Genomic DNA, 24,182 nt, shown 5'->3' on the forward strand with positions numbered 1-24,182 from the left:
GAAGAAGAGTGATGGAAGATGGGCTGGGACAGTCGAGGGGGAAAAAAGGCAGGCTAGAGAGAATGTGTTCCGTACAGCAGGTGTACCAGCTCCACGTCAGATGTCGTAGGAGCCTCTGCGACATGGACATGCACAAATACACTTACAAAAGCCTTGAGGATGGTTGGTGGCTCTGTGCGTGTGCATGCACACGCTCTCGCTTCAAGCCATGATATCCTAGGGCAGTGTAACAAGCAATTCATGTCAGCTCACAGTAAAGATTATTGGTGTTTTCACTGGGGGAATATTTATGCTCCATCGTCTTCGTTTCCTATTTTTAGGACTTTGAGCTTGCAGGCAGGTAGAAGGGCTGGTGAGGGAGTGCGAAAGACACCTACTGAGGGACACGTTTCATCCCTCGATTAGGTGGAGCTAAACCCCTAATCTCGCTTAGGAATAGCTGCTGATGCCAAGTTTTCTTCTTTCCCTTCTGGTGTACTAGGATACTGTATTTCTATAGGTGATAGAATGGGATGTCAACTGGAATGTTTTAGTTCTAACAGAGAGTACAAGTGCTTTTTAAGGAAGGTATTTTTACATAGATGAGGCCTCCAAAAAAACCCCTAAAGTAAGTGCAGAAAAATGTGGATCTATTTTTTTTTTTAATTCCTGGATGGAAAAGCCATCACAGTAAAGGGACGGCAATTCATTGCGTTGGGAGTAAAAAAAAATAGGAGAAATCTGAATTTGTTCTCTTTCGGATTTGTTGTTTATCATAATAATCCTTCTAGTGAACAGGGCTAATTTACTCTTTCTATAGGAATATTTTAAGTGTGATTATCATAATATCACAGCTGTTGAAAAGGTCTAAAATAGGACATTGACCTTGAAAGTGTTTCTGTGCTTAATATGTGATGCTTAACATTCAAGAAACAATATAACTGCAACTCATTTATTAATGTACAATCTCAAAATGTTAATGCTTGCTCTGTAAATACATGCCACAAGGATTGAAAAAAGCTTGCAGTATCCCATGAAGTACATGTGGTATTTTATCAGTGTAAATATGTGTAAGATTTTCAAGATTTCTGCTGGGAATACTCCATAACTAAAGTAAGTTTTCCCTTTGGTACTGCACTAGTTTATGATTTAATTTTTACTGACGTTCCACCAGTCATATTATTAGCTTCACAAAATGAAAGTGAAATAATCCTGTATTAATTAAACAGAGCAACTGAATTCCCTCAGTCATCTTATCCTTGGCTGTCTGAGACAGTAATGCATTTCAGCTTCTCTGAAGAAACTTACACTAAAAAAGGAGCTTGGGGTAGCAGTGAGATATCCATATTGAAGTGTGTGCCTGAATTATCTTTAGGGAGTAGACCCTTTTTGGTGGGCGACAGGCAATGTGTGTGTGTCTCTCTTTATTATTTCCCCCCCTCCTTGATCTTCCTTTTTGTCAGAAGCTTTGGAAAAGGTGTTTCGTCAAGAGAATAATTTTCATTTCTAGCAATGTGAGTGGTTTCTATTCTGTTAGAAGGCAGTCATTTAAATACCCATGCCCTTGAAAATAAAATGAGGAGAAAACATGGAGTATTTATTTGAGAGCAGATGAATTGAATGTAGTTCAGCAACGTGGTAAGGCAATTGCTGTTATTTCATGGAGATGTTTTTAATATACTGGAACAGAGTGTAGTGGCAAAAGCCAAAAGCCGTGCTCTGTGTATTTGTGAATGCACTGTGGAAAAGTTCCAAGGAGCATTCAGAGATTGTGTTATATGAGATTCTTTTTTTCCCCAAGATCAAAACAAGGAGTAATTAATGCTAAATACAGATTGAAGTAGCAGATGGCTTTAAAGTAATAACCTGCTACAGTTTGTTCAACTACGTACAAACAGGTGAGCAGAATTTGGGACTTCGGTAGCGTTCATTTTTTTAACTCATTAGCAGTATCCAGGGATGCACCAAGTGCCTTCCAGTGGGAAGCACAAAACACAAAAGACCAGTAGACAGTGACAATGTTGTTCTAATGTTGATCTCGCTTGTAGCATAGTCGGATCGCATCCGAGTTGTGTTTCTTTAATTAGCGACTGTGAATAAAGGGCAAATCACATATTTGATACTTCAGTATTTCTTTCCAGCTTTCAACAGTATGGTATTTTCCAGCTAGACTTTGAATAAGGTGGCATGGTGTATGGCAGATTTCTGGCTAAAGTAACACGATATTTGTTTTTAAGTAAATTCTCAGCAGCTAACAGACTCTTTCACATTCTTACTCCTTCCCAGATGGCTTGAGCGTGTTGCTCCTTTTGGTAAATACATGTTTGACACAATGCACTGTGCAGCTTCGGTGAAGCGCCACCGAATCTTACTTCTTCAGTTGCCTTGAGGTAGTTGTGTTTTAAGACTCTGGCCATTTGGATGCCTTGGAATGTCTACAATATTTAAATGTGAAGGTGCTTAAAGACGTACTGTTTGGCACACAAGGGAAATTATATGCACAGGGAGACATGGAAACGAAGGTGCTGCTCAGTAATGCCCCTTGACTGGTACAGGCGCTCATGCCGGCTTTTTCCTTCCCCTCTCTGATTCCATTACCACTGTTTTGTATAGACTCCTTGTGGTAAGATTTTTGCACTGTATGATTTGATAAGTTAGTGCAGGTGTCTGCACGTATGTCCTTATTCTATATCCCTTGGTAAAATTCAGTAAACGTTTTGCTTTTTGTTTCCTTTTTCCTACTACTATTTTCATGTAGCTCTAGAGAAAAGCTTGAGAAAAATGAAGCTACACTTAGCACCAGTTTATTTGCTGCTGTAATCTCTTTCTCACCTTTTCTTTCTCCCCCCCTTTCCCAAACTAATCAGTAACTGTGAAACCCAACTTCAAGAATGTAGTAGGAATTCCAGGCCCCAGTCTGGTGGAGGTGACACTTTCGGTCCTGGGGGAAGAAGCCAACTGCTTTGTTTATCAGCATGCAAAGTGCAGCACTGTATTTCTGGTTCTCCAAGAAGCAGCACTGGCAGGGAAGAGAGCCACTTGCTTGGATGAAAGATGGTTGATAGAAAGGTAGTTGTGGTTCATAGTGGAAGAGAAAAATGTGTTATTTGGGGGTGTAGAGGGAAGGTAGGGGGAGACAAGCCAACAAGGTAGGGGAAACTAATGTGGATGTGAAAAGGAGGGCTGACAGAAAGATGGACCATGACAGAAGTAAAGAGACCATCATGTCTCAGCACCTGAATATAAATATATAATCTTAGGAGATAAATGAAGGAAAGTAGAGACCAAGCTAATCTGTGCTTTGGTAAGTTTCAAAATGGATTAGATGTCATATTTTAAGGAGGGTGTATTCAGGGAACTTAATAAAGAAAAGTGACCTGAGCAAATTACTAATGTATAGGGACTCATTATGGGTAATTTTTAAGTAAGAAAATTCATACACATTAAAAGATTTGAAGGCATTTTAGCATAAAAATATTGTAAAATAGTGATTTTGGGTATAAATGTATAAACAGACACTCGGAGAGACACTCAGTACAAACAATGTATTTGTATTTTCATGTTTTGCCAACGTGCACATGTAAATCAGTTTGTAGGAACTGTTATTTTGGGTTTATATAGTAATACAGATACCTTTACATAAAGACATCATACCCAAGTTTTGATTTGATTTCCAAATCCATATTTATCAAACTGTTACTTAAAGGGGACATTATAAAACAGTAACACGATTAAATGCCGCTCATTTTAAAATTTGATAAAAGCTGGTTCTTTTTTTTGTCTCTGATGTTTCTACAGAGTACTTGGATTTTACTCTACATTTCGGAGCTTTTAAAATCACTGCTTACAAGTGAATTTACATCTTAATTACAGAGTTCACATTTAACAATATAGACAGCATAATAGTACTAGTAATGAAGCTTTTACTACCTTCTTTTGTACAGTGGTCCGAGCTGTAGTTTTGCTGTGACTTCAATTCCTAAACTCACATATATTTATTTGTAGGAATACACTCCTTTGTAGGAAGCAGGCCTGGTCTTCACATAAGATTAAATACATAACACGGGAATCTCTCCTGTATAAACATATACAAACACATCTATTGAACTTAAGCATTCTGGAACTGGGTTCTGTTGCTGTATTTATTTGGTAAAGTGCTGTGGAACAGATTTGGAGAACGCATTTGCATTCCCATTTATGAATGGTATTAATGCATTCTGAGGGTTTGCACAGATTTTTTTTTGATCTAAAAGACTGCCATTTGCATCCTGTTAGTGTTCCAGTCACAAAAGATTTTGTCAGAGTTGGAACTGAATTATAAAATAACACAGTCTTTCCAGTGGTGGGGTTTTCTTTATTCTTTTTTTTATCTTGCCAGAAATAGCCTGCATCTGTTTTCACTGGTAGGGGTAGAAACACTTTGAACCTGGAAAATAATTATAGTGTCATAGTCGTAATATTAAGTAAAGACAGTAGCTTATGAGAGAAAACAATGCACCCCCATTCATGACCCATCCTTTCAAAAAGAGGTGCGTGCGTATGCGTGTGTTTCAGTGCAAATAGTGTCTCTGAATTTGAGTATGGTCATTTCCATGGAACAAGTTTAATCAGGGACCTTTCATACGACAGAGATAAGCAGCTCTGAGCTGGCTGGAAGTGGTTTGCTGAAGCTGGGCTTGGTGATGTTTATACAGGCATGCATACAGGGCTACCTGCTTCATTTTCCTTTTAATTCAGTAAAATTTCCTTTACAAAACCCCAAACACAGTAGAGGTCTGCGGACTCCCTGATCTACTAACACAGACCTACTACAGCACGGTCCTTATCTCGTTAAAATGAGGCACGTTCAGTTAGTCCACTGTAATCCCTCCACAGTTACAGAAGAAATTGACCAGTTCTGGAGCTTTTATTTCTTTTTGCTATATCTAAATATATACATCTAAACAGCCCAATGTCCCCACGGGCATACACTTTAAATACACCCATGTTTAGGGGTAGCTAACCAGTACATGAATGTATATACCTGTATATGAACATATATATACCTGCCTATGCTCCCAGTTGCACCCATGCTATTAAGGACTGGATTGGAGTGCTCATTTTGTTAGGAATGTCGGGTTTTTTAGTGAGTAAAAGAAAAAAAGAGGCTTTTAATATTTAAAATAGTTATATTTATATGCATTTAAAAACATATTTATATAATCTAGATGTATTTTTATAATACAGAATAAACCCCCAACCCGCCCCCTTCCTCCCCCCCACAGCAACTCGCATGACAATGAAAAAGTTGAGTTACCCGTAAACTTCGTCAGGTTGCGCTTGCTGTTATTATTTATTACGATTTAAGTTCCGCGGCGCCGGGTCGTTCCAGAGGGTCGGGAAGCCGCGGTCAGGAGAAGCGAGCCGCGAGTTCTCCTTAACCGCACCCACAGCGAAACGCCACAACACACGGGTCGACGGCGTCTCAAAACTTCATCCTCTTCCCTCGACGTTTGATCCTCCGACGGCTGAAGTCGCGGAGCGGAGCAGCGCGGACATCCCCGCGGGCTCTCCCCTCAGCCGCGCCGCCTCAGGCCGCCACAACCGCCTCACCCCCCCCTCTCCCCTCATCGTCCCCACCCCTATACCTGCCGCGCGGCCCGCGCGCCGGGCCACCCCGGCGCCTGATTGGCCGCCTCGCCACCAATGGGACGCCGCCCCGGGCCGCGGGGACTGCATATGTAAAGCGCTACTTCATATTCATGAGCGCCCGGCGCGGCTTTAAGCCCTTGATTAGGCGGGCGGGCGAGCTCTCGGTCCCGGCCGGCCGCCGCCGCCTCGCCCGGCCGCGCTGCTTGCTGTGGTGCGCTCTGCTCCGCTCCGCTCCGCTCCCACCGCGCTCCGCCACGGAAACTTTGCTTTACGGCGCACGAAGCATGGTCGCCGGGCGCACATGGATTCGGTAGAACTTTGCCTGCCGGAGCCGCTCTCCCTGCACTACGAGGAAGAGTAGGTACCGCTCCCCGCTTTCCCCTTATCTCTACCCCCCGCGCCGCCCCAAAACATGACAGGCACCGCTGCGGGTTAGAGAACCCTGAGACGACCCCACGTCTCCGGCCTGGCCCGGCCCGGGGCACTGCGCGGCGGCTGTATGCCGCGGAGGAGGGCGCGGAGCGGTGCGGCCGGGGCCGAGCGCCCGGCCCCGGTGCCAGACCCGCTGTTGGCCTCCGTGCCGGTCCCCGTGCTCGCAGGCTGACAGGTGCGCTCGGTCCCCGGCGGGAGGGAGGGAGCGGCCGGGCCGGGTCGGGTGGTGGTGGGGGATGTTCGGTACTTCACAGGGTCCCTCCAATCCCTGCTTTTCCTTACAAAAGGGAGCAGAATACTTTTTAACGAGCCGCAGTTCTTGGCTGGCACTTCCCAGCTACCTGGCGGAGTGTTCCCGGTGGGAAGCGTGGCGCCCGAACAAACCCGGGCGGGCGAGCGGCCCCTGAACTTGATTTCAGCCCGCAGCAGGGATTAAATAGGAGTATATCACGGGAGCTGTCACCGATTCATTTTTCTTGATGTCGAGCCACTTACGTAGCCGTGCGCCTTCGTGTTACGCTGAGAGTGACAGTAACAGCGAAGAAAAAACCCCAAGCTAATGGCCAGCATCGCCCTAGACGCAATCTGGAAAGGCTGTATTGAGAGGTGACAGTGTATTATAGGTAGATGCCCACTAGCTGTCCTTACTGTCTGCATATTGCACTGCTATTTGTAATTAAGCCAGACGTGTAAAGTGAATTGCGGTGGTCATATATTGGTGAAATAATACAGGAAGTAGCAAATAGCCTGCCTGGCAGGAATGCCATTTGGGAAAGGGGAGGCAGGGAAACCCACTGTCATGTTCCGGGATAAATAAAAGGAAATAAACAGAGGTAGGATGGCCCTCTCAGATGTGGTTTATAGGTCAGTGCGCTGTGAGCTTGCTGTATAGTGTAAGATAGCTTTGTAAATGTAAGAGTGCAGTTTCCACAGCTTTTACTAAGTGACACGTTTCTGATAAAAGACATTAAAAGATAAGTTGCCTTTTTTGTGTGTGTGCATGCTTTCCCCCCGCCCCCCCCAAAGGAGCTTTCTTGAATTTACCTTCTTACAGCTAATTTGAATGATTAGTTTAGATAAGCCTCTTAGAGTAGATGCATTTAAATGAAATCGGGGCACATGTCTTTTTGGCTCTGGTGCAAGATTCAAACTAATTTTTTCCTTCCTCTTTGGCTGAATTAAAAGTCATCTTAAAACACTCCCAGTATTTTGCCTGAGTGTAGGGTTTGGGTCATGTGTGAATGAGTGGACACAGAGAAATAACTAAAGCTCAGGAACGTATCTCCTTCTCAGTCTCAATTAATAAACCTCAGAGTTTTACACATTATTAATATTCATAGTAATTGTGTTTTGACTATATATTGTAACATGCATAGGCACGTACAGGCATATAAAATAAATACAGTAGTTCCTGCAGCTCTTATGTTATGGATGAGGGCAGAGAGGATTCGAGCTAAAAATTGCCCGAACATTTTGGGAGTGCACAGACATCTGTCTGACCGTCACTAGTATGCTTTGATTTTAAGGCAGAGCATGTTAAAGAATGCAGTAACTTAAAGCCAGCTGCAGCCTTGGCTTTTTGCTTTTTTGGCAATAACAGTAACACTAATAATTACTAATAGTTAATAAGCTAACAGATGCAATAAATATATCTGCTCATTTTGACATATGTGTCAGTTTAATCGTTCTAAATGAATCGGTGCGTTCATAACGTGAAATCTCCTTCAACCTCTGATTAAAATGTAACGTTGACTGGAGGATTATAGAGTGGACTTAATTTTACTGACTGTTTTAACAGTTGTCACAGCTGTTGGAAGAAGGAAAGGCAATTGAAACACTGCAAAAAAAAAGGGGGGGGGCAGAATGAGAACAGGGCTAGTTTAGTAAATTTAAACATGATCTCTGAATGGCAAACGTAGAAAACTGAGGAGATTTGTAACTCCAGAAAGCTTCCATGCACTGTGGACATTTGCCCTTTGTGGCTCACTGTGTTTCATTAATTTGAACCCTCAGCAGTTTCCTTACTTTTGCCATTTCCAAACGTGCAGCAGCGTCTAAACGTGAGACAAATTCAGCTGTTACAGGGCCCACAGATCTTCCTCTTACAGTGCAGCCGATAAAACACACAGATGACAAGAAATAAGGATTGTGTGGGGTGGCTGTAACATCTAAAAAGTGGATGTAGGCGTCACGTCATGTGAGTACTTCAGTGCAGTGATGGTCGGTATACGTATTTTCTCTTTTTCTATCCATTCTATCCATGTTGCAGTGTGGGAATGGTCTGTTGGGTTACCCTGTCTGGGTTATGTTTGTGTATGGATGAGTACGAGTGTGTGTGTATACTCAGCACCTAAAGGTATATATATTTATGTGTGTGTGTGTGTCTGTGCACGAGGTGATTATATACTAAACATAGGAGAGTTTATGTCGGTTTCACTCTTTAAAATATTTTGGCACAGCTTCCAATTCCTGAAGAATTTTCTTTAGAAGTGCCTTTCATTTGTAAAGGGTGGACTGAAGAACGCTTCTTTGTGAAGTGGGAAGCAGCACTTGATTCCACTCCACGGTTTCTCCAGGCTGTGGAGATCTTTAACCTCGTGCATTTGCCTTACGAGACAGCTATTTACAGTTGTTATTAAGAAGTAAAGCCCAAAGTTAATATTAAGTCAGAAGTCTCCAGGCCTCCGTACGCAACCCGGGTGTGTAATGTGGCACGCAGCCCTGTGTTGTGAAGCCAGCCCCCAAGTGTGGGTGAGTGAACAGGCTCTGCCCGTGTTCTCCCATGGGCAGCAGGCAGGCCTCAGTCCGCTCTTCCCTCTCTGTTTCCAGAGAAGCTTTTTTGGGCTTTGGGAGACTGCTGGCAAGTTTTAAACCCTGCAGGAAGTGCAAGGGGTTTGTGCTGAAATGCCCGTCTGACAGCTTTTCATTTACTGGGGCTTGCCCCTCTTTTAGTGATGGGTGCTCATTTTAATGTGTTTATGGTTGTGCTCTTTTATTTACCGAGCCTGGTGCGTTGCAGCGGTAATTAACCCGTGTTATTAGCAAAGCCCTTGTGGATATCCATTAATTCTCTTGAATGGCTGATCATTTTTTTCTATACTTCTTTTTTCCTCCCATTTTTTCCTGAGGCGCGCTGTCCTTTTCCTTAACAGTCCCTAAGCTTTGAATTTATTTTTTCAACCGAGGCAGGTAGAAGGGCACCATCCCCATAGTTCCATAATAAAGAATAACTGTTGACTTAACAAACTCTTTTCAAAGATGCTAATGGGAAGCAAAACAACTGGGAGAATCTGCAGGGAACAATTTATTTAATTATTATTTTTCAAAACACATGCTTAATGATAAGAAAAGAGATAAGGATTTCCTTAGTCTTTTTATTGTTATTATTTTTGGTGAGGCTGCATTAGCTGTTGTGAAGATTTCTGTGTTCGTATTTTTAATCAGATTTCAACTTAGTTAATAGCACTTTGGGCATTTAAAGAAATCTTGAGCCTGCAGAAAAATACTTGTGCTTGCACTGCTGTGAAAAGATAAGGGCCGCCTCATTAGCCAACCTTACTTTTGCAATTAATTTCAAATACATGGTGCTATTCATCAAATACAGAAGGTAACTTGTCTGTGCTAATATTTAACAATACTTGAAGCCTACTTCGCGTAGAGGAGCTAGAAAGTATGAGATGTCTATTCTCACAGATGTGCCAGTCCATATGCTGTGCTGCTGTTTATGGTACGGAGCGGAATTATGGTAGAAAAATGATGGTATTAAAATACGAATTATTTATAAGTGACATGATTATTCATTTTCCGGAATGTTTTTAAAGGACTGACCCTTGACCTGCAGGGAGGTTGCTTGCACCCCTGTGGAAGTGTAAGTAGGAATGAAAAAACCCCACTTATCTGAACCTTTAAAAGTGGTATCTCAAATGATTATTTTTTGCTTAAGTGAAATGCATAGGATAAGTAGGGGGGGGGCGGAAATCCCTGGGAGGAACTCTTGTTCCTATTGAAGCTTAAAGTAGCCTCTGTCTTTAAGATAAGCTTTGCTATGAATTCTTCATCATAGCAAATTCATGGAGGGAAGAAACAATAAAATGTTGATCCGTTACAAGTGCATATGAGCCTCACGCTACCAGGATCTCTAGAGGAAATCTGTGATTATGCTGGGCCAGTTTGTTCAGTTTTTCTCTCTTTTACATCCACTGGCCTTGTATTAAATTGTCATTGTCCTAAAGCACGTGAGAGAGGAATGAATTGCATTTCTCGACATGCTGTGACAGTGAAATATTTAGCCTCTCTGTCTCCAATCATACTCATATGTATGTTTGATAGTGCGGGGATGACACCAACAGTCGCTGCAGCTTGACATTCCACTTATTACATGTTCTTTTACGTTTTGTGTATCCTCTTTTACTTTAGGCTCGAGTTAGGTAATCATACGTGCATAGTCACATCAGTAGAAGCATGCGTATGTGTGGTTTTGTTTTATATATTTGCAGTTTATGTGGAAATGCACAGCGAGTTTTGAGTTCAAATGCATATATATCTCTGTGTGTCTGTTCCAGGTATATAGTATATTCTCTGTGCAGTTTGTGCAATGTACATCTCTTATTGTGTGTATGTGCACAGAAATGTATGCAGTAAATATATGCAGAGCTATGTAACTTCCCTCTGTGCAGTTGCTTGTTAAAAACCTGCTGCTTTTATGTGCTTATTTTTTCCTTATCCATGAGAAGAGAGCTGGCCAGCAATGTAAAGTATTTGCACCTGATTTTATATCAGATTCTCCATGTAATCTAGCATTTTCTGTATTTGTACTCACAGTTTTGCTTTTAAAGGATGCTGTTTGTTTGCGGTTGTTTTAATATATAAATTTCCTCTTCCAAGTCATTTACATGACTAATATTTATTCACATTCCTGTAAGTTTTTGTTGTCAGAGCATTGTATTTTCAGCTACATGTGTCCTTGGACACATGGTTATGTTTACACCTAAAGAATATAATTATTTTTAGGGGGGGAAGCCTCCTACATATGGTCACTAATATAAATCATGATGTCCTCAGACAATACTATAAAACACATATTCCATTTTAATGGTCCTTAGTCCTCACCAAAACTCCTGTAGTGTTGGTTTTGTGGTTGTTTTTTTGCTATGGTTTGCTTGTCCAGAAGTAAAAAGGAAACTGAATTATGTACCGCTATTCCAGATAGTATTAATTATTTTTAGAGGATTTTGTTTTGCCTTTTCTGTAGCACTTTGGAGAGTAACTTCGATAGATACGGTAGAACGTTGCCTTTTGGCTTGTATGTCTAGTGAAATGATTTATGTATTTGCTATGTTAGTGTTACAGAAGCTTTAAATCTCTTGGGTTTGTTTACATAATGCTTGTAATGTTTTTCAACTAATTTGTATTTCCTTCAAACAAAGAAGGGCTTTTCTCTTTGCTATTCCTTAATATAGCAGGTTTGCATTAAAGGGTATCTTGTCTCATTTCCAGTTATTTTCCTCTTCTAAGAAGCGTAGCTTTTTAATCAAGCGCATCATTTCCCAGTTCTTTTAAAATGAAAATAAGATGTTTTGGGTTTTTTTTTTGCTTCAGCTTCCTAGACTTGCTAGGAAAAATCTCTATTGAAAGTCACAGCGATACAGGGACTTTCATGGAGTGCAAGACAAGCATATGCTGGTTTTCTTTACTGCTGAACATCTAATTCTTACTGTGGGTCACCATTCTGAATTTATATGAAATCTAGATGGAATTTTTTGATTTAGATCAAAATAATTTGAGGCAAACAGAAAAAAATATTAGATGTATAAATTTTTATTTTTCATGACGCTAACACAGAACATTAAGCATGGAATTGGCGAGGGGTCTCTATATACTGCAGAAAGTTAGTGTTAGTATATTGGGGTGTACGAAAGAGAGGTTCCTTGTCCTTGGTCTAATGAAGCCATTTGTAATATCCTTGTACAGAATTGTGTACGTTTATAATATATATGATAACCTACTGAAATGTGATGAGTTACCTTTATGCATGTGAGAAAAGTCTAAATATATCCTTTTATCATATATTGAAAATTATATTCCCTTTCCCTGAGTAAAACCTCTTTGCAGATCTTTATGTGCGAGGGCAGATTCTCTTAAGGGCTTGTGTGTTGAAAGCAAACCTTAAGATAAAGTGATTTGAGGTTTTTTAGATTATTACTCTGTAGGTTAGTGTGGACATCTCTTACTCTTCTGTATCTTTTCTTGTTGCTATAAGTGAAAAAAAAAAAAAACCCCTGCACATCTCCTTTTCATCATTTTGATTGGAACTACATACCATATGTAATGCGTTTTGGCAGCACTTACCTAGCCAAAGAAAACAAATTAATATTAGCCATGCTGAGGGGTGTCAGAAGTATCACAGATGTGTCGATTCAGCTTTGCTCCATCACACACTCTTTCCTTAAACAACTGGTCAAGCTGTCGCAAAATGTAGTGTTGGCTAGAGCTTGATTCTAATAGGTGTGATCAGAGATTGATGGCTTTGGCAAGTTAGAATGAGAAGATGATGTGGAGTTACTGTTGCTTGTTTTGAGTGGCCGCAGGAAAAAGCCGAACAAACAAACAAGTTTAAAAAATAGGTAAATAAAAGGTAAAAATATAAATAATGAATTATAAGCCAGCCAGCACACACCTCCCCCCCGCTTTCCTCCCCCAAGCTAGCTAGACATTAAGCAATTTAAAGTCCTGCAGATGTGGAGATAGTGGGAAGTGTAATGAAAAAGTCTATCTAAAACGTAGTGCTAACTTGTTCCCGAGCATTTCTGAAATTCCTTCCCATATAAAGGTGCCAGGACGGGTGGGGAGAGGAGGAGGTGGCTTGTTTTATGCAGTCCATCCCTATTCACGATACTGCTCTTCTTTTTCCCCTTTTCCCCTATTTCCGGTTTTGTTTCTAGAGCTATTTTTTGGAAGAAACACTTCTTTTGATCTCACATGTGAATATCTTGAAGGAAATACAAGACAGGAAAAATGTAATAAAGAACAAGTTAACAAAATGGTGAAATCATACTCCTTTATGTACTCTTAGCTGTGCTCTTAGTATAGCCAGCTACTGGCAGTTTGTCTAATTCTCCATGTATTAAAATGCGACAGAGAGAAAGGATCAAGCCCTTTTCTATGTATTCTTTATTTTAAAAATATTTTTTTTCTGTCTTCAAATTGGGTTTGGTTCCCATCCATTTGGAGGATGAATGCTGGTGTCCTTTTATGTTTAAGTTGGTATTTCCTTACTCAGATGGACTGTGATATGTTCAGTTCATAAGTATTAATGCTAAAATAGTTTTCAGAGGAATTAATCTCCAAGTCTGTGGGGTTTTCTTTAGCACAATTATCCTTTTTTTTAAAAAACAAAAAAAGGAAACAAAATAACTGGTAAAAATAAAAGCTAAAACCATCTTAAAACTAAACAGATTTAGAGCATGTTTCTGAAAGCAAGCGCGCATGGATTGCTAGCAAAATTAGCTTTGGAGAATGCTAAAATTCTCACAGCAAAATGTGGACTTTTAGTTCCTTTAAATTCTTCTTCCACCGTTCCTTGAATGCAGGATTTCCTTTACTAAATCATACTCACTTTTCGAGCAGGGCAAGAATTGCCTGGCAGCGTTCTCCTAGCAGCCGTTAACGTAGTGGGACAGATGAGATGTTTCGGAGTGGCATGAAATGCCATGTCTTTAACCAACTGTTCCTGTGCGCACTAAAGGGGGTGAGAATCGGATTCCCACTAACTGAGTGAAGCTCGCGGGCAGCCCGCCGTTGTTCTCGCGGGAGCTGCTTTGGGCCCCAGTTGGTGCTGGGTGATATTTAAAGAGCCGAGCAGGCAGTGACATTAGTATGAATGACACCTGCCCCATCAGTCACCATGCCGCCGTGTCACAGATGGAGAAACAACAATCGGCTGAATTACCCGGCGCTGCACACTTGGCTTAATTCAGCTCATTGTTCTTCGGCAAATCTGGAGGATGGGAATCCAGGCACAAGATGGGCTCAGGTGGTGGCAGGTGCCTGCCCTTCGCTGCTCCATCAGAGGTGTTCAGCTAAAGGCTCTCAGGGGGGTGGTGGGAAGGAGCGCTCCATGCAGGGGACCAGAGCTTCAGCTTCTAAAGGAGGCTGTAATTAATCAAGAGCTGAAACTTGGGATTTTCTCCCGGCGTTCCAGAACTTTTCATTTAGCACAGCCAGGTTAACGTTTAACTCTTCAAATACTGCGTTGTAGCTGTCATTGAGAAGCATGGAGGGAGATGCTGCGCGTGTTTCCTATGGCTGTGCAGTAAGCAAAACCTTCAGGCCCGTGGCCCTTCTGAAGTAGTAGGTTTTTTCTTATTTCTCAGTAGTTAGCACTGAAAATCCAGTGTCTGAGACACTGAATGAAAAGGGAAGAGTTGCTGAGAGGCTTGTCTGGGGAGAGGGGGGAGTGTTTTGGGTTTGAGGTGGGTCTTTAAATCTTAATGGCAGAGGAAGGTTGATCATGAGAAATCAGGGTCGTGTTCCGTACAAAAACAGTAAAGGCATTTAAATGCCTTCAGACACTGTAACTATTTTTCTGTCTTCCTTCCTTTCTTTTCTTCTTTATTTCTTTTTCCTGCCCTTTGAAAATCAGAGGCAGTTCCTAGAAGACAGGAGAATTAAAGAAACAAAAAAGCAAATAGAAATTATTTCTCTGTTCTTCTGTTCTGTGTCAGTATGTTTTGAATGCATTTGAATCCTACTGCTTCTGTGCTCTTTTACAAGTAGCACCAGGCAATTACCTGGTGAAATACTGAGATGGAAGTGATCATTCTTACTTCACAAAATTTTTCTATTTCTTTTTCCCCTCCTTTTTTCTTTCTTCTCTTCCCCATGTCGCTTTTGTGTTCCGGTGCTATAGAGCGGCTGTATTTTTGTTGTAAGCTAATTCACTGCTGCTGTTTTTGTTACAACTAGTGTCAAGCAGAAAACCTGTAGCATGCCAGGAACAGTCCACAGTATATTGAAGACACAGCTTATGTTTGATTGTGTGTAAATACAGTTAGTTAGTTGGGTTTATCTGATAGCCTGGCAGAAAGAGAGAGGAGCAGTACAAACTGTTTTCAGTAACTGTGCTGTTCATACACCTGATAAGATTGAGAGTGCTTTTGAACTACTGATATGCTTTGAATAAGAAAAGAATAGTCACATCCATTGGCACCGGCTTATCAGGAATGGAGTAAAATGCCAGCACTTTTGCATTAGCAAAAGTAAATGTTTTAGACACTTTGGGCCTTTTTTCCATTTAAATTAAATAGCAGGGTGCTTTTGAGTGGGCTGTAATGAATGGAAGGATTTATTACCTTGACAAAATTACAGGTGAATATGTTGAGAGAGGAGTCCCTGACAACAATAACAGCTCTTTTGATAAGTGGCTACATCTCTTCATGCTTTTGGTACAGAAATTCAGCAATTTTATCCTCTCTTGCTCTGTGAAGTGCAGTGCCTAACTTACAACGTGCAGTTCTTCATAGTATAACACGCTTGTGCATTTTGTAATACACTGACAACACGTTTGATATTCAGCACGTAATACGGCTGTTCATAAAATAGTGTTTGATCATTTACTAGTATGTCCTCTGCCTTCAGTTGCTGTGTATTTTTGTGTTTGAAAAAGAATATATCTCGGAGTCTTTGCTGGGAAGGCAAGGCATGATTCATCATTAACTTCACCCAGCAGGCATGAAGCATGCTCGGATACAGTATTATCTTCTCAAAGTTTGCTGATTATTGTTTTTGTATCTCTTAGAATTCCAGGTTCTTTTTCTTTCATGTGCCTACAATTAATTTTGGGATATTCAAATTTGATGAATGATAGCGCAAGAGCAGTTGTGATTGATTTTGGATGATTATTGATTGCTGCCAATGAGATCACTGTGACACTGTGAAATCAATGGTATGTGATTAAACCAAGGCACCACTGTTCTATACATTAGGCAGCAGTTGGGTATTGAGGAACTGAATGTTCACAAGCTGTAAATAGAGAAAATGTTCAGGTTTAAACAGTCCTTTGTTTGGCATTTTACTCATCAAAATATGTTTCTCGGGAAAGTTAGCTTTCCCAAGTGCAGGCATTCAGTAAAGGAAAGGTCATTGATTTAAGGTTTATTAAATCTTAGCTAAAAACAACTGGCTCCATTTGGGTGTAAAATAATTTAAGCACATACTGCAGGAAACCTTCATGCTTTAGAGCTGTTGCTCAAAGGTTTCATTCTTCTATGAAGATGTCAACTGAAAATATAAAAATGCATCACTGAAAATGTAATGGTTTAAAGATTCAAACTGAAATAAAAATTCCTGCCTGGGGAAAGCACTATAATCAAAATAAAGTAGTCTTAACTGTGGTTTTTTTTTTTTTTGTGGAGGCCATACCTGAAAAGAGCAGCAGGTAGCGAGGTTGGTAGGGAATGCCAATTCTTCTTTCTTTATTTATTTTATTCTCCCCCACAGATGATGATAGCCTGGCTTTGGAATCAGCAATACACTTCAGCCACTAATACTAGACAGTATGTAAGCCGCTGCCACTTCTGAAACGCATCCTGGCATTTAAGTCAACTTTATAATCTGGCAAAAACCCCACCTGGCACCATCAAAATCCGGCTTCTGAAGCGTTTTTATTTCTGAGAGCTTTTTATGTCTTTTTATATCTTAGTGGCATGTATAAATTTCTGAGGAGCAGTGCCCTGGATGTACACTTGATGGATGAGTGGGGTGGGACTTTTTCTCCCTCCTCCTCTCGCCTTTTTTCCCCCCTGATTGTTAAAAATGTGTGATTCTTGTGCATTAGGTAATGCTGGAACAGGAATGCTGCAGATGCAGCTGTTTGACAAAATTACTGGGCGTTTGTGTACCACTGCTAGATAAGTCAGGAGAGATTTTCCAAGGTATGAAGAACGGCTTCCTGCCAAGCTCTTACATCTGTCTTAAGATCTCTTTCTCTTTTACTGATGGTAGCCTGATTCAAAATTACATGGGACGAATGCCATTCATTTTAGTAGATTTTGGATCATTCCCTATAATTGATTTTAAAAATGAATGATTTGGTAGTATTTTAAAAGAAAACAATGAAGAAATGGAGCCTGCGCTCAAGGATTCACCACCAGGATGTGACATTTGCACCAGTATAGAGCTGCCTAAGGGAGTGTGACCAGGAAATACTAAGATTACCCCATAATATTTTCTGTGTGAGCTTAAAAGCAGTGCTGGCATTGTGCCAGTTTGGTCTAGTGTTGACTAAAGAGGAGATAGAAATCCTTCAGATGGAGATGGTAAGACAAAGTGAGACTGACCCCTTTTTTCCCTTGGTTTTACATCTGAATTGCAAGAGAGCTTGAAATGCTGAATTTACATAAAGATTGATTGGTCTTGATTTGTTTCTGCTGATGGGTTTGGGCTGACAAGCTGTAACGTGGAGTACCTGTGTCTGCTGGATGCGTATTATCTTCCTGTATAAGCAGAAGCACCTTGGTGTTCCTATGCAGAATCAAAAAGTCACAAAGGATGGTCATGGTCATTCAGCACATCTTTCCCTATGAGATGCAAAATAAACTTTAATAGATGGAGAATTGCCTTGACCAACCTATTATTTATGAAAAGGTTCATACAGCTTTTAAGAGATACAGGGAGTTGGCTCTTGGACAGAAAACATTTTTCTACTTTCTCTTTTGTTGAAAGAAATAGGCCGGGATGGTGTAACAGGATAAAGGAGACAGTTCACTTTCCAAATACTCTGTTGCTGCTTTGTGTTATTCTAGTCATATAAAGAGTACCTTAAAGTAGGTGTGAAAAGTCGCATGTCCTGCCCTCCCTTTTAGAGACTTTTCTAGTGCAAAACTTTGCTGTAGGTAACAGTGCCTACATCTGAGTGTCTGAATCAGTAAAGTTGCATGTCATTTCTGTCTGTGATCTCAATGCAGTTTGCATCAGTGTGTTTGCCAAACAAAGGAGTTCGACTGTCACTGGTTTTCCTTTCCTTGATTTTCTTATTCTCTCTGGATATGAGCACTATGTAACTCCAGACCTAGTCCTCTTATCACAGTTTACCTTTTTGTCTTCGGTAAAGCATTCAATCTTCTGTACAAATGAAGCCATAGGTGTGTTTTACTGCTGGGATCAATGGGAGGAAGATCTGGCTTCATGGCTTTTTTTTTTTGCTTAAATGTGTAGATCAGCATTGTGATTAAAAACACACACCACTCCCCCCCCCAAACCACAACGCCCCCGTTTTCTAGAACAGTAAGATTTAAATTTCATGTGCAAACATGTTAAAGGAAGTTTATTGTAAATTTGCAACAGCCTGTTTCTGTAAATGCTCACAAAAAGGTGCTTTATCAACATTCAGTGCTTCCTTTAGAGCAAAGCCCATTATTTTCTTAGGCACAAAGGAAAAGGCGAGTTACACAGCATATATTTTTAAAGGTTGTGTCCGTGACATTTGTCTTCAAGATTTGCTATCTGGAGAAGAACTCTTAGGCATGAGGACTGAATATAAGCACGTGCACTTAAACCTTGATGTTAAGTTGGGAGTAGCAGAGTAAGGCAGATGAGGCATGCATCTCAGTCCTTCCCTGTACAGTTTCTGCATAGCAGTCAGGGTTTTGTTTCCACTTTAGTGGTTGGTTTTTTGTTGGAGCCGGTGAGAGTTGTCTCGGAGCAGCACAGACCACAACCCATCAGCAGGCTGCTAGTCAGCAGCAGGTGTGAACAACATAAAACAGGATTAGCGCTGAACCAGAGTGTGCACTAAAAACAGAACCCCTGCCTCGGTTTTACAAGGGCAGTAAGATAGAAGCACTCTTGTGGTGTTTACTAAACAGTGTTCAGTGGACTATGTAAATGGCTCTGCTCAGCTGCAAAGGAATAAGCACAAGAGTTATTACGCGTTTGAGATTTTTAAAGACACTTCTTCCTCCTTTAAGAGTAGTGTTAAACCGGAGGCGTAGAGGCAAATGTCAAGGCATTCACAAAGTTAGTGCTTCAGGTTTTGCAGCGGAGGGAAGGGAGGATGGAATGTCAGCATTTAGTGTTTAATTTGTTTGGTCACTGACATAGGAGAGCACATAGATTGTATTGTCTTTTTGAAATTACACCTTTATGATTTAGGGTTTAATGTCTGCTTATTTCTTCTGTACACATTTCCTTTAAAAAGAATCTTTTCCATTCCTTTGCAGTTGCATATTTGGAAGCTTTTAATGCCATGTGTTTATTATATCTGTTACATTCAATATCAGTATCTGCCCTCACTTATTGCTCGGTATTAAAAGTAAGTGGGATACATTTGCAGTGGAAGCAGAATTTACTTATTGTTATGTATTAGGATTGTTTATACGCTGCTTTTGTTTCCTTGCTTCTATTAGTATATTACCTGACTGGAGAAATTTCCATGTTTGAATTTTTCATGTTTTAGGTAAAGGTGTGTTGAAGTTGACATAATTTTCATAAATACTGTGTGTATTTTTACTAACATGAGGATTTGCTTTACTGGGTTGGTTTCCCACCCCCTCCTCCTGTCCCATTTCTTAGACAAGACTTTGAAAAAAGGTTAGTATCTGTCAGGCTGCATTTATACAATAGGTGTAGTTTAGATTTTAAAAAAGCCCAAACCAAACAAGAAAAAAACCCCCAAACAAAACCAAACACACACACACCCCCCCCCCCAACAAAAAACCCCCCAATTTCCCCCTCCTCAACCCCCCCCACAAAACCAAAACCCCAACCCCACAAAAAACACAACTTGGTTACAACCTCAGCCCTAGGAAAACTCATTGGATCTTCTGTTTACAGACCTCGAATGCAAATCTGATCCTTTTGAAAATCTACTTCATGGTGTTTATATCAAGTCCGGTTTAACTATAATTATGTCGTCTTTGCTGTGATGCTCTCATGGGATTGGGATTGACAGTTACTTTCCTCATAGGACAGAATTAAGTTGTTTTGCTTTTTGGTTGTGGGATTTTTTTACCATTCAGCAGCAACTCCTTGCAAAATTACCAGAACATAGATAGGAGTTTAGCCATGCAAATTATTTTACTGAAATGCCTTTGTGAACAATAGCTGCATTTCTAGGGTCCAGTTCCTGTCTCTGCAGGCACACATGCAACTCAACTCCTTTTGCTGTCCAAATGTCCCTATACTCCTCTTTAGAGATACAGGTCTGATTTTTTGGGGATACCTTGGGCTTCAGATGATGAGGGTTTTTGCTTATGCATGGTGTCCACAAAGCAATGGCAAGCATTACGTGAGATTGCATTCAGAGTTTACATTTAAAGTTAAAAAGAATTGAATAGGTTTGTGAGCAAAAAAATAGTCAAGAATTAATATAGTTTCTAAAATACCTTGAATAATCACATCACCTTATTAATTAGTGGATTTATTAAATCCATTAAAACCAATTATTTAAGAATAATAACTAAACTGTGAAAATATGTCCAAACCAGAATGAACTTGGTAACAGTCTTGTGGCCTTACACTGGTTTCATTCTTTCTTCCCCTATTTCCCCACATACAGTTAAATACACAAATAGTTCAAATGCGAAGAATATGCGTGACCAGTTTCAACCATGAGTTTTGCTGTTGACAACAGGCTTCATTTTTCATTGTAGTAACTTTTCATCAGTAGTGAAACAAGCTTACCCATATAATACAATACACTGTTTGAATCTCAGTTTGGTTCTATGGCTGCAGCTCCAACAGTGTGTGTGTTCCTGTTGTGACAACCTGGCAGTGGATCAGAGGTTTATTTTTAAAGAGGGTGTTTCCTGCGTGTTCAGAGTTCTGTTCATATATTGTTGTTGAGAAAACAGCTTATATCATCATCATGAAATCATGACTTGTTATGATAGCATTTGTAACCTGACTGTAAAGTGTATTGCTTTTACCGTCTCTCTGTGATGGTGTAAACTAGTTCCTATAGCTTGAAACGCTCTTCTGAAGCTGGTAGTGCATAGTTCACCATTTTTAGAAGTTGCTGGTACCAAAATCTGTTGCATAGTTTTGTCAGTTTGCATGTATGACCCCTGGATTCACTCACCTTTTTTGTTTTACTTCCTTTTTTTTTTTTTTTCTGAGAGGTGGTGATATAAAACCATGAAGTTCAGGATTTTCAGTTAGGACGTAGAAGCATACAGAAGTTGTGCTGCTTATCCAAAGTTTATCCGAAGTGCTTAACCTCTTTGGCCTCAAAATCACTCTGGGCACCTTGTGAAAGCAGTCTGTCCCTTGAGGTTTTCTGTAATTCCTGGCTTCTGCCAGTTCAGAAATAAACAAGAATAAACTTTTTTCCTAATAGTGCTATGTCTTCTCCCTGGGCCAGATGAAACTAGATGCTATATTATTATGTTTATTATTATTTGAGTCCCTACTGAGCATGTTTAAATCCCTGAAGAGGTACGTTCCTGTTTGTTTCAAGCTTTAGTCACTGGTTTGGACCAGTCCTCGTTTACCCATACAGGTTTATTTACAGTCAGGTTTTTTTCCAGTTATACCAGTATGCTTGGAGGGAGCAGACATGTCCTGACTTACCCTTTTTCTTTTACCTTCAGCATTGTGTAATTGCTTATTCTGATTAAAAAAGAAAAGCTATTTTGACTCAGTAGTTGAGTGTAACTGCAAATTGATTCCATATGATTTACCCTATTATTACTTAGTATTTCCGTTACAGTAGTACATAGAGGCCCCAGTCATCCTACTGTGGTGTACAGTATGTAGGTATATATGTAGTTCCTATTTGAGAGCTTTGATGACTACACATACAAGCAGTTCATGAAAGATGCAGAAAAGGGCAAATCATACTTGCTAATCTGGTAAGTGTGTGTGTAAAATTGTGTGGTTTTTTCATTTTTCATTTACAATAAAAGCAGTAACTTCAGGCTAACAAGGAAGTATGGATCCTTTTACTTAGATCAGCAGAAATGTACCTGTTGTTTCAGGGACAGGTGGGTGGTTTCCTCCGTGTCAGCTCAGAGAAGGTGCATTTAATGGAAAGGAGGTAGGATGAAAAGCGCTGTGAAAGGGAGATGGACAGAGCAGGGAGCAATGCAGGCTGCTCTTGCTGGCATAGCACAAGGGGTGAGAGAAGAGAAACAAATCTGGATAGTATAGGATTGCGTCAAGCATCTAACTGACTGCTTACCTTTAATACCTATTTTCAATGTGATTTTTATAAATTGCCCTTGAAGCAGTGATTTCAATTAATACACTGAATCAGTTGCCTGCTGGTTTGAAAAGAGTGCGAAGTTAATCACTTCTGCTCGTTTGGACAGCAATACAGTGTGGATAAAAAGAGTAACTTCTGTGGTACAGTGACACTGATGCCATTGTACCACAGGTATGTCAGGTGTGTTCTTGCTGAAAACCCATTACAGCTTTTTCTTACTGTGTTTTGCCCAGCGTTCCACAGAGGAAAGCTACATATTAAAATGTTAATTTTGTGCAGTCAAAGAAAGACTTACTGCCTCAGCTTTTGTTGAGGGTTTTTTCCCCAAAAAACCTAAAGATTTTCCCTAAAAGTATCAAATCTTTTGTAACAAACTGTTAGTTGTATAGATCTCCTGAAATGGGAAGCAGAAGAAATTCAGTCAAGGAACATACTACACAGATGGAAATTGGGGATTTTCAGCTCTTAAGACTTCATCTAGAGACACTGACCAGGTACCAGAAGGCACATAGATTTATACATAAAAAATAGAACAGTTACCTGTGAAAGGGTAGAGGTATTTGGAAACTGAATCAAAATGTTTATGAAGTCATGAGTTTAAGATCTTTATAAGATTTCAGGCATTTTTTGTTTTATGCACGCCACTCAGAGGGCTTGCTGGAGAATCGAGGTGGACTTTCCTCCTTTAAGGGAAGAGGCGAGAAACGCTTCTTCCGTGCTCTTAAGTAAATTGCATTTTGGGTTAAAAAGCAAATAAGCATCTGGTCATTTATTTAACTAACTCATATCGTATTGTATGTAAAGGGTTTTTTTTTTTCCTCCCTCTGTGTACTGCTTTCTGCTGCACTGATGCTAATGTACCTGGAAGGGAAAGGCAGGCCAGGCTGAGGCAGGCAGCGTCAGACAGGGCGGTCTGCCATCTGTCCCACCTGCTGCATTCATGTGTCCATCTGGTTACTGCAATAGCTCATTGCAGGCTTCCACAGAAGAACATTCGGGCTGAAAAGAAGGCAATGTGAATTATTTAGGTAGCTAGTGTAAATAAAGAGAGGGGGAGAGGAGCAAAGGGGGGGGGGGGGGTGTGTGCGAGAAGGGAGAAAGCACTCTCTTACTCCTAGATGCTTTGGAATGTGTTAATGCTTGAGAGCATTTGATTTGCATATAAATTTAGATGTATAGATCATTGTGGAGATTACAAGCCAATGAGTTTTATCTAGATTTAGATAGCTCTCAGCCTGGTTTGCACATAAAATATAGCCCGTTTCAGGAGGAGAATCTTTGGGGATTTTAAACCTAAGTGAAACTGATGAAATGTAATGCTTTTAGGTATTAATTTAGCAGAAATAAAATATTTCCTTTAAGGGCTTTCTGTGCCCTTTGTTAACCAAGAATTTATAACTACTTTGCATAGTAGGTGCTTTATACACACTGTGTGGTTTTGATTTGGTTATAGTTAGTTACTTTTTTAGTCATCATAAGAGCAAAAACAGTTGACAAATGCTTTTCCTTTTCTTCTCATGTTTATCAGGTGAAGATTAAATCGAGTCACCAAACAAATAATTCTCCAGCTGTCAGTGTATATATTGTTACATAGACAAATACCTATATATGCTTTTCTGCCTCCATAAATGTACATGGAACACTGAAATCTTTTTAGGTATTTTTAATGGGGGTGAGCAAAAAGAATTTCATCATGTTACAGTGGCCTTGAAAAAACAAATAGCTTTATTTTAAAGTTGCTTGCTTGGATTTCAAAATGACCCCCAGAAGGTTTAGACAATGGTGGATTATTTATTGCTAAAATTGAATTCTTTTTAGAAAAGATAAAAGTCATCACTGATAGATCTGAGCATGAGAAATTCACTTGCATTATTCTATTCTGAACATTTTAATGGTGTCGTGCCAGACTTTTTAAATGTGTGAAACATTAGTCCAACGT

At 40.3% G+C, this 24,182-nt stretch overlaps 1 protein-coding gene and 1 long non-coding RNA gene across 8 annotated transcripts in view; one reads left to right on the forward strand and one right to left on the reverse strand.

The window, feature by feature from the left end:
• ESRRG (estrogen related receptor gamma) overlaps positions 1–24,182 on the forward strand; it is a 380,477-nt gene that overhangs the window by 210,562 nt on the left and 145,733 nt on the right. Inside the window, exon 1 of one of the 7 annotated variants that reach the window (XM_030500069.1) lies at positions 5,786–5,967. The exons of the other annotated variants lie outside the window; for them this stretch is intronic. Coding sequence (XP_030355929.1) covers positions 5,912–5,967 — 56 coding nt within the window. The 5' untranslated portion in view covers positions 5,786–5,911. Of the gene's footprint in view, positions 1–5,785; positions 5,968–24,182 lie in introns of those variants that run through there. 7 annotated transcript variants of the gene reach the window in all.
• LOC115613964 lies at positions 3,515–5,593 on the reverse strand. The gene is made up of 2 exons (XR_003993584.2): positions 5,276–5,593; positions 3,515–4,405 (listed from the first exon to the last, which is right to left on the reverse strand). It is a non-coding gene; the product is annotated as an uncharacterized LOC115613964 (long non-coding RNA).

Source organism: Strigops habroptila, chromosome 10 (genome assembly GCF_004027225.2).
Source record: "Strigops habroptila isolate Jane chromosome 10, bStrHab1.2.pri, whole genome shotgun sequence".
Taxonomy (NCBI): Eukaryota; Metazoa; Chordata; class Aves; order Psittaciformes; family Psittacidae; genus Strigops; species Strigops habroptila.